General features: G+C 42.1%; 1 protein-coding gene across 1 annotated transcript in view; it reads right to left on the bottom strand.

The window, feature by feature from the left end:
• Positions 1–434: 434 nt before the first annotated feature.
• shisa7b (shisa family member 7) overlaps positions 435–11,376 on the bottom strand; it is a 35,372-nt gene continuing 24,430 nt past the window's right edge. The window contains exons 8-10 of the mRNA XM_018682119.2: positions 10,891–11,127; positions 5,693–6,072; positions 435–4,966 (exon numbers count right to left, since the gene is read on the bottom strand). Coding sequence (XP_018537635.1) covers positions 4,487–4,966; positions 5,693–6,072; positions 10,891–11,127 — 1,097 coding nt within the window. The 3' untranslated portion in view covers positions 435–4,486. The remainder of the gene's footprint in view (positions 4,967–5,692; positions 6,073–10,890; positions 11,128–11,376) is intronic.

Genomic DNA, 11,376 nt, shown 5'->3' with positions numbered 1-11,376 from the left:
TGCTGTGTCTTTATCCCCCCTCCTGTAATTTCCTAATTTTCTTAGTTTAATGACTGTAATGAATTTAATAATTTGTGCTAAAGTGGTGGGTGGGATGGGATGGAGAGGTGTTGTTTCCCCTGTGTGGAGCATCAAATTGCCCCCTCGGGTGTAGAAACACAGGGAGGCGGGACTGATTATAGAAACACAACAGTGCAGTGAACACATCTCTCCCACTCATACTAAACACAGTGAGGATCTACTGTATATTTAGGGCTGGATTATTAAACCTCAGTACTTTTTTTGTGCGTTAAATTTCCTTCACATCAAGTATCAACATCTGTGAAGTATCAGAAACTGGCATCAAACTAGCGAAGGTTTGACTTTGTCTCAGGTCTAAATGTGAATATGAACCTGCGATTTAGAAACAGAAACAGCTGAGTGTCATCACACAACACATACAAACAAGGTTTTAGTGGGATTTTTTTTATTGTTATTATCAATTAAACAGTATGATTTCTACAAATGCAAGAATTGATCACCAATAACAAAAGGGTTGCACATCTGTGAGACCTTTGTTTGGATATTCTTGGAAATAGACATATAGGGGGGATGTAATAAATAAATGTATCATACAATTTGAGGTATGCAGAGTAGCTTTGAGAATACAAATATACCCATGCCCCCCCTCCCCTACCCCAGTGGTTAACTCACACACACACTCATACACACACAACCGCACACATACAGGCACACAGTTTTATCAGGGGAAGCAATTAACCAAACATGGATTACAACATCGGTATTAGACCTTTGAAGGTATGAGGAGAAATGAGAGACATTAAAAATACAACTGAATTTTCACGTGTCATTTACATTTCACCTCCTGCTTTTTTTGCCACTTTCTTTTTTCATTGTGAAAACCACAGAGCCTTTCCAGTCCTATCACAATACATTCTCTCCCACGGCCCGCTTCAGCAACAGCTGCTGAAACACTTGAACGCAATTAGTTTTTCCCCCGTCGCGTGTACTGCAACTTTAAAAAGCTGTTAATACTGTGCGTCGAGTCACTTTTGTGCCTTTAAATGAGCACAAATGTTGAGAGTTGTTTATAAAAAACAAATCGCTTTTTGCAGATACATATTTAAGTCAAACAGCAGTGACACAAACTCATCAGCTGAGTGATAATTTACACACTCAGCCATTTTGCTTCTATTCAAATACCAAAACTTGACACAATATAAGCCTTTGCTAATTTACAATTTTCAAATGTTTGAAAAGTCCTCGCTTTGGTGAACGTAGCTCGACAAGAAAAGCTGTGATTGATCAATGTTCCCTTTTTTTCTTTTTTAAAATAAAAACAGGCCTTTTTAAAATTTCATTACAAGTTGATATGAACACGTAACAAGACTCGCGGGGGGGGGGGCTTAAAAGCATCTTCGTGACACGCCGAAGACGCGACCCGAGTTTGGTCAAAAAATGAGGTTCAGCATTCCTAAGAAGAAGAAGAGGAGGAAGAAGAAGAAGACACTGAAAGAGTTACGCACACGGGCACACAAATTAAAACAGACGCATGTACAATTACACACATACACGCCATGACATCATAAGTCAGCACTATGACATCATCAATACTGGCTTCTGACATCGTCATGCGGTTCGTCTTTTCTCTTTGATTGCATCGACTCTTTTTGTTCTCGAGAATACAAATGTTTTTCTTTTCTTCTTTATTTTTTTTTCTTTTTTTAAATTCCTCTATAAAGTTTGTATACTGAAAATCCAGGATTATACATTAAAATTCACAGAGATTAAAAAAATAAATACATGTTTAGACAAAAAATAAATAAATAAAAACGATCATGATAAAAGCGTTTAAAGTCTGATCAAGAAGGGGAATCTTTACACGTATGATCATAAACTATTAACACGTGAGCACGTGTCGTATTAAAAGACTAAAAATGGCTGGCAGCAATCATGTCTGTCTTTATCGAAATACAACTCAGAGGGGAAGCTGAAAACCTCAAACAAGGCCTCATGAGTCCCTTAAAACCCAGTAAAGGGTGAATCTAGCCTTAACGGCAAGAAGGTCCATCTCACAGCCAGAACAACAAAAACAATTTACAAAATATGACATCATTATGGCCACCGCTCCTCCCATGACAATGCTATCAAGAATTCATGGTTGGGTGTTTTTACATGTTACAGAAAAGTTCTCTTTGCTTTAAATTTCCTTGCATGTTTCTATTTTCTCTCTACACAAAATAAAAATTGGTGAACGTATGCACAAGCATGCCTCCTGACACTGACACGCAGAAGAAATGAAAATGAGAAGCAGATGCTGTACAGAGCACAGACACACAAAGATAATTCGGTATAGCCCTTGGTGTGAAGTGTCCATTGTCCCCGACCTCGAACCCATCTGCCCCCCTTCCCTTCATACGAGGTGAGCGGCTGAACTCGCAGTAACATGTGGCGTCGTAGACATACGGGAGGGTTCGCTTAGTAGCAATCAGTCGCAAAAAAAGAAGTAACCTGCGATTCTCTACAAACTCACAATGAAAAGTTTGAAACAGTGTTTGAGGGATGTTTGCTTTGTCAGGCTCCATATTAAAATGTTTGACCCGTACAGAGTCAGCACAAGGTTGAATCTAATTTCAAAGGATTGACTAATTATTACGCAAAGGGTCACAGCACAATGTTTCATAGATGATATACACCCACTAGAGTTCACTGTACAAAGGCTTTAAATTAGCTAAAATCAGACTGCAATGTGGATTTTAAGGCCCGGTCACACCAGAAAGTGGCACAGCAAAAATTCATCCACAAGTCTCTGAAATATCTGGATTTAAAGAAGTTGGGGAATCTGTGCTAACCACTAAAATGCTCACAGTACTAGTCAGAACACTTTTGTTTTCTTTCTCTCCTCTGAAATTTTGTTCCTAGTATTGTACATATTTGCATTCCAAATAAAGAGTTACTGAAGAGGAAACAACTTAAAAAGCTAACAGTCTTTCAAAGCTGACAGTTAGCTTAGCAGCCTCGTAGCTCTGTGCGGTTTGATTAGTAGTTAACTTCCTAGTTTGGTTGCGACAATTGCATTTACTCTCTGGTATGTTTTTTCTTAGAATTGAATATAATTCCATCCAAATACAAAGTTACTAAACAGGAAAAAAACAAGCCAACAAATTTTCAAACTCGCAGTATAGTAGCAGTTAGCCTCTTAGCTCAGTCACGACAATTTCACAAAATTTTGCAAATATTACAAATAACATAGTTTATTCAAAAATGTCCTGTCTCTGTCTAAAAACCATGTTTCTTTTGCAGAGATGTTTATACTCCAACAGACGAGGTAAATAAAAATGAATGGTGCAACACACAGCTAGCTAGCTACGATAGCGTCCTCCATTTTAGATTCTCTGGCTCTCAGCAGCAAAAGACAGTTTGTTATTAATCTAATCCACTTGTCACAGTTCACTTAAGTTAATCTTGACGTTAAAATCTGCTTTTATTTATCTTACTGCTGAAAGCAAATCCAGAGATTAATTTAACCAGAGTCTTTATGTTCAAATGCTGGTGTGACTGGGCCTTTATGGCAGCAGTTTGTGTTGACATAGGTATAGTTAAGTTTTTTTAAAAATCAAAAATGGCATTTATTTTATTTTTAACTAGAGTGAATTAAGCCAAGAAGCAATCAGGTAACTGTACTTGGCTGGATTATTTTAGCAATTTTGCTTTCATGATAGTCCAATCACAACAAATCACATGTCCAGCCTTTAAATGGCAAACTCGCTGGCTTAAGGATAAATATGTTTTCAACCAAATATACACAAAGTCCTACTGGGCTCATTAATGTTAATACTATTATTATTATTATTATCATCAGGTTAATTTCATACAAAAGCAACTTGTTTGGTTTTAAATACTGTTATAAATACAAAGACAAGCAAACCCGTCTGCCTCTGCCTCCGCGCTCTCTCTCATCCACAGTGGATTCAAAGACAGATGAATCTCTGTCAGAGCGCTTGAGGACTCAGAGAACAGTGCAATAAATATCAAGGACAAGTCAATAAATTTCACTCAGCGGGTATCCTTCAATAAAAGTCACAGCAAATACCCAGCAGCCTTCAAACTGCACTCATACAATATTTTTTGCTCTTTTGAAGTGGACATTTCTGTCTTCCCTTTTCAAAGAATGGCTGAATATTCTCTTTTTCAACACACAAAGTGACAGGGAGAAAATCAATTGGCTATTTTCACTATGAGATTTTTGTTTTATGAAGGGGAGGGGGGGGCCTGTTTGCTGCTCGTTCCCAAGACAGAGTGCAGCCCTGTGAGGCAGCCAGCTGAGATCTTCCTCATTTCTCGCCTCTTCCTGCTCATCTCTCCACTTCATCTTCCCACTAAATGCCTCACTGTTCTCTCTTCCTCATCCTGTCTTCAGCTTCTTTACAACTTCAGCCTTCATCTCTCTTCCCTCACTCTTTCTCTTCCTCTCTCCCTCCTCCTCTCACACTGTCACCTCGTTCTTACTCCCAGTCCGCAGTCCCTGCCCTCCTCCTCCTCCGGGGATGAAGTGCAGCTGTTCGATGGTGTTCTGCCTCTTGCTGGCGAAAGCCATCCGTCGGGCGTTGGGGTGACCTCCGACCGCCCCCCCTCCACCTCCGCCGTGGCCCCCGTGGGGGTCCCAGCCACCGTGCATACCCATACCGGGCACGGCGGCGGAGCTGCGGTCGTGGTCGTGGCCTGATGCTGGGTGGGAGTTCATCTTGATCATGTGGTGGCGGTCCATGGACGGCGTGACGCAGATATTCTGCTGTGACTGGGCCTTCTGGTGGTGGCTGAGCCGGCCCATGGTGGGTACCATCCCGCTTCCTCCTCCTCTGTCGCCTCCTCCCACCATCAGCCCCATCGCCATCAGCCGGTCCTCCAGACGGTCAGGTGAGACCAGGAGCCTCTCATGGGACCTGAAACCAAGGAAATGTTTATCCTCTCTGCTCTTAGTTAACTGGTTATTTATTTTGTCTTGCACATCAAATGCCCAATCCACATGGACTAATAAAAGGCAGCAAAACATACTGTTGCCGTGGTGATGCATTTGCTGAACATGAATATAATTTGGATATTACATTGCAAACCAAGTAGCTCTATCTTATGTCCCAATTCTCTACAAATAAAATTAGCCACACAAAAGGTTCTGCACAGGTTTTGTATAAATTGGCCTCCAGAAGAATGAATCAGAAACTAAGGACATTTTCTAAACCTTAAATCAGCATATAATTAGCAATAAAAAAAAACTGTGAAGCTCAATGTTTAACTTACCTAACTCACTTTTTCAGAGAAGTCAAACGAGGTTCAAGATTTTAAGTTGGACTGAACAGAATTTCTGTGCTATAAAAATTTAACAGAGTACCCTCACCTTGTCAGACTCCTTAAATTTTAATGAAACTGTTCTGCTCTTGACATTAATTTAATATTATATTCTCTGATTCCCTTTGCTCTTCATGGAACTTGTCTCATCTCTCCTCCATCTTCTCATGTCACCTGATATCATTATGATCTCTTTAGCTTTCCTCTCATCTTTCGCCCTCTCTGATCTCCTTCCTTTCTCTTTTGTATTTCACCTGCTCGTCTTATCTGATCTTCCTCTGATCACACCTCATCTCTCTTCCTCTCACCTCTGCTGTCTTTTATCGCTTCTTGTCTCTTGTCTCACCTGCGGAAGAGTCTGTGAGTTGGAGCTCCTGCTGGTGCTCATCATGGCTTTGTAGTACTGGTGTTGCTGGTTCTTGGACAGACGGGACAGCGTGTTGCCCTCCCCGAGTGCCAGCAGCTGGTCCTGGGAGCGGACGCGGCGAGGCGGCCTATCGAAGCTGGAGCTGGTGTACTGCGACTGACCGGGCAGCGGGTACGGATTCGGGGTGGAGGGGATGTGAATGCGCGGCCGGGAGCCATTGAGGGGCAACGTGCCCCTAGATCCCAGCGTGTAGTCGCCTCCCCAGGGCAGGTGGTGCTGAGATGAGTGGAAGGACGGTGGAGCGTTGTTGGAGCGACGTTTGGAGCTGTAGTAGCTGGAGTATTCGTCCAGCTCTTTCTCTGGTTCAGCAAACAAAAGACAGAATTGTGCAATATGTAAATACAGCTGCAAGTAATGTTTATTAAGGGTGAATCCCCACAACCACTCTTGTTTCACATTCTGAATTTGCTGCTTGACACAATATTTTGTCTCTAATAATCTAAGTGCTTGCTTCTTATGATCTGATTTTCCCATGCACCTGTCTACCAGCTGTGCAGTAGAGAACACTTGGTTGCATGTCTGTAAAATGTCTTTAAAAAACTTGGCTTTCACCTTTTCCAAAAGTTCAAAATACTGTCCTGAAATGCTGCAGTCCAAAACTCAAAGATATTCAAGGTATAATAATAGAAAGAAGGAGAAATGCAGCAAATCTTCACATTTTACAAACTGGCGCAAGAATATGTTTACAATTTTTGCTTGGACAAAGACTTAGATGATTAAACAGTTATCAAAATATATTCATATTTTTGTCATCCGAGTAATCATTACTGCATCTGTAAAAGTGGTCAGACACCACATCAGTAATTTGAACATTGGCTGTATTTCATTCTCTGGATGATGAGGTTGGAATAAAGAAAAACATTTTGAGTAAACAATCCAACCACAAGGTCCAGTTTTTGTAGCTGGACTGGGTCTTGAATCTTATTACATGATCTTTATCGAGAGATGGAGATTACGTTATGAAAGTGTAGATGAGCACTTTGAGGACTCCTCGTCGAAAGTGCTCAGACAGAATGGAGACTTCAGCATTTACAATTCCATGACAGCCGGAAAAACTCCACCTGCAGATGATGATGTGATAAAACTGAAAGCTCTGCAACAGCTACTAAGTGGACCTTAGAGTGAGATAGTTCAATAAACTTTTCACTCAAAAGAAAAGATGAGAGACCTTAAAAACAACAGAAAAGACAAAGATATAAAGACATGGGGCAAAAAGAAAAGAAGAAACAAAAAAAGAAAAGATTAGAAATATGGAGGCAAAAGATGTGTGAAAAATAGGTGATGAGAGATGTGGTCAAAGAGGTAGAGATGTCCAAAAAGATGAATTACAAAAGGTGAAATAAAAGTGATGGAGTCAGACGAGGACAAGAACTCAAGATGGAAAATGGCAAGAATGGATAATGGAAAAGAGAGGAAGGAAAAAGGGATGAACCACAGATACAGTATACTGTATATTGCATGAGGCTTGAGAGTATAAAGATAAAAGAAGTCTGCGGACAAAGAGAGAAAGTGCAATAGAGACAGACCAATAGAGGTGAGATATGAAAGAAAGTTTAAAACAGGGTGATGAGAGAAGAAAGAGACGGACATAACTGACATGAAAATAAAGAAATACAAACACAAAGTAATGAGAGAAGAAAGAGATGCAGTAAGTGAGCAGACACAGACGTGGATGGAACAGTTAGTGAGGTTCATTAATAGTGAAATACAGTGTTTCTGTGCTTTCTGCTCCATAGCCTGAGACCACTTTAATCTTCAAAGCATTTCCATGGAAGCAGCTCCCCAAGAGCCAATTTAAACCTGACCTTTAACCAGCCACCTCTCTTCCTCTTCCTCCACTCTCGCCTTTTCTTTTCTCTCTCTGTCAGGTCTCTTCCCCTCCTTCCCCTCTGTTTGTTCCTTTGTCTCTTCCACTCCTTTGCTTTCCTCTTTTCATCATTCTCCTACTCTCTTTCCATCTTTTTTCACCCCTCTTCCTCCTGCATGCTCCCGAAGTCTCTTTTCACCACCATCTTTCTCTCGCCGTTTGTCTCATGTCCTCATCCTCTCCCTCCTCTTCGTCTCTTTCTCTCTCCTCTCCTCCCTCTCTCTGTTTACTCCCATCCTGTAAGGCCAAATTATCTCGAGGTTTCTCCCTGGCTGCCGACCGCAGACAAAGAAGCCTTTATCAGTGTCCTTTCTGCAGTGGCGTATGGGGAACTACATCAAAAGGACCAGGTTTTATACAAAGGCTGGCGAGAGGCCGCATTCCCTCTCTTTGAGTCATAATGACAACATTTTAGTCTCCTTTTGAAGGGGTGTTCCACCAAAACTGACATTCAGGGTGTTTTTTTTTTTTTTGAAAAAGCAGGCATTTAATAATCAGACAAGTAAATACAGCTTTGCTTTGCAACTGAGTGTCATTGATTCACTGCAACAGTGAATCAGCCTGTATCTGGTCTTTCTATTGAGACGATCAGTGTCTCGTAGGTAGCACTGTTCTGGGGAATAAAATAATTCACTGCAAAGAACAAGATTAGTTTTTTTGTTTCTGATTTAGAATAACTAGAATAAAAAGAAGACTGGGCCCTCAAGGACTTTGCTACTAAATACTACGATGTGTCGTCTCTTTAAGTAGAGATGTTTGCCCGATATGCTTTTACTGCTTCTTGCTTTTATGTATGAAATCTGCTTTATAAATAAATTTGCCCTTTGTCCTTTGACTGAATGTATTTTATCTTTTTTAAAAGATAAAATAACTGCTGCCATGACAACTGTCCACAGTTGTAAAATCCTGTCTCATGGTTATTATAAACCTCTGTGCGGTGATTTGGTGTCTGACTAGCCTTCAAACTCTAATGATCTAATTAGAGGATCTAATTTAATCGTCTCACCAGCACTTGAAACAACACGCCTCCACCAACGTAGCCCCATGCACTGCTTTAACACAGGGCTGTTTTCTGTCTGAACGCCCGCTACGTCTGCAAGTGACGGAAGTCCGGACAAATGGATTCAGACTCGGATGAGGTGACTGAGCAGATGGAAAACTCTCAAACACTGCTTTTTGAATCCCAGGTGAACCATGGGAGGTTTAGTGCTAAAAACCACACCACTGAGCAGAAGAAGGTGAAGAAAAAAGGAAGTTCAGTTGTCCTGTTTTTAAAGATCGCTGTTGTATTGTCATTTAAGTGCAGAAGCGTAGCTCTTTACTCAGTAATCTGAGGCACGAGAGGGACAAAGGAGGAGAAAATGGGATTTATCCACTTATTCCAAATCAAGAAACTATAACATGCCAGTCATTTCTGTTGATCTGAACCATGAAAAAGCTGCAGGACAGCTGCCACTACTGCGACAGAGACGCTGTTTCTTAGAGGAGGAGACGAGGGGAAGTGGGATGATCTTTGACGGCCTGATAGAAGCATTTCCAACATTTTCCACAGCGTCACCCTCTGAAGTGTTTTCTCCTTTTGACTGAACTGAAATAATAAAAAGCCCCATCTGGTCTCTGCTTTCACCTCATTATTGCTTCCACTTCCACGTATAGCCACGCCACACACACACACACGATCGCCCATGTACTAACCATCCATCACTCAGCCTGCAGAGGCAACTCCCCTCCCCCTGCAGTCTTCAGCAATCACAGAGCGAGAGAGGTAAAGAGAGAGAGAGAGAGAGAGGTTGCCAGCCACTGCCTCTCAAACGTCTTTTTTTCCCCGTCGAAGGCAGCCAGGCCCCTGCAGACCAGCCAGCCAACGCCCCTCCCCCTATCTCCACATCTCTCTCACTCCAATCCTTTCTTCCTTTCTTTTACTGCCTCTCCCTTCATTCTTCTCCTTCTGCTCAGTCAACCCCTTTGCATCTCTATCCTCCTGAATATCTAGTTTTTTTCTGCTGTATCCTTATTTGCCCAGTCAGCTCTTTGACTGGCCGCCACTGATCCTCTTTCTCCACATTTATACTCTCCCGTGTTTCTGTTTTGTTTTTTTGACCCTTTCTTTCATCTTTGTCAGCTTCCCCATCCTTTTCTCTGCCTCTCCCTGCTTCCTTTCTTTTTTCCACTTTTTCTTTTTAAAACGATGCTTTACCCTTTACCCTTTTTACGCCTTTACGCCCTCTGTCTGTCACATTCTTTTTCCATCATTCCCTTCTTCTTGTCATCCATCTCACACATCACCCTCCAATGCTCTGACTTCTCTCAGTCACCCTCCATCCCTTCACTTATTTCCCCCCTTTTCTGTCTCCGTTTGTTTACTTTACTCTTATGGCTGTTTAGCAGCAACAGTTTACACATTCAGGCCACACTGAGATGATTATTTGGCTTTGCAGCTGAGTCACAAATCTCCTGGTGACTATGCCTGCCTACTGCCATAACAGACTCTCCTTCACTGGAGAATCAGCTGTGTGAAAGTTTAACTAACCAGGCCACAAAAAGAGAAATACCCACAAAGAACGTCGAGGGGTGGGAGTAGGCCAGCTGACTTGAGAATAACTGGCTCATAGTTTAGTTGGCAGAGACGTACTCGTGTGCTTTGGTGACCAAAATCAGAACCAGAGTCTGGTGAAGTGGGTGTTTATGTTTTAAGCTTTAAGTGTTAACGTTAATTTAACCGCTTGGAACAATGTTGTCATATCATATCATAGGTTTGGGTCAAAGTCACACAAGGCTAACACTAGCTTGCTACGTGTGCTGTGTCTCAATTTGCCTTGTTGTGTGCTCCACAACTGTATGGTTGGAGGAGCCCATTAATTTATTCTAATCTTTTATCAGCAAATAAATATTTGCCATTGATTCGTAGGTTCAGTATGTTTCAAACACTTAACAAAAAAGGTTTTCCAACATTAAATATAACTTAACATCATCGGCTCACTGCTACAAAGCTCTACCAGAAGTAGCTTAGTGTTTGTGACGTACTGAACAGCCATTATACTGTAGCACAAGAACTCCATACATCCAGTATGGCTGCTAGCTGGTGTGTTAAATCACCTGAAAGGTCTTACTGGTCCTGAAAAAATCAATTAGTCCCACTTTCCCTCTCCCTCCATCCCTCCCTCTTTGTCTCCCTTGTTCTCCCTTTTCCCTCTCATGCATTTCATTCACTTTCTACATCCCTTCATCACTGCCCCCCCCTCCAGCTCACCCAGCCGCTTCAGGGAGCTGTAGCGGTTGATCTCGGGTTTCATGGTGGCCTCGTAGGACGGCGGCAGCTGGGCCAAGTTGTGGAAGGAATGGGAGAAGGACGGGTGGCTGCTGTTGTGCCTCATGCCGCCTCCAATAATGCTGCCACCGCCGACGCCGCCAGGACCTTTACCGCTACTTGAAAGCAGGGTGGGACCGGAGGACAGCTGGGGGGTGTTGTTCATACGGGGTCCACGCTCTGAGGAGAAACAGAGAGAGATGGACGGAGGGACAGGAAAAGAGATAAAAAGAAAGGAGGGAAAGACAGATGACAGATCAAGCAAGAGAAGAAGAGAGAGGGGGACGGGAAATGGAAGATTAAGAGATGAGGAAGAGAAGGAAAAAGAAAAACAAACAGGGAAAATGGTTGAAGAAACGGAAAAGTGAGTGAACAACAGGGGGATTAAAGAAGACAAAGATGGAGGATAAAGGAGGGAGAGGGTGGGGA

Source organism: Lates calcarifer, linkage group LG3 (genome assembly GCF_001640805.2).
Source record: "Lates calcarifer isolate ASB-BC8 linkage group LG3, TLL_Latcal_v3, whole genome shotgun sequence".
Taxonomy (NCBI): Eukaryota; Metazoa; Chordata; class Actinopteri; family Centropomidae; genus Lates; species Lates calcarifer.
This window is presented reverse-complemented; position numbering and strand designations above follow the sequence as displayed.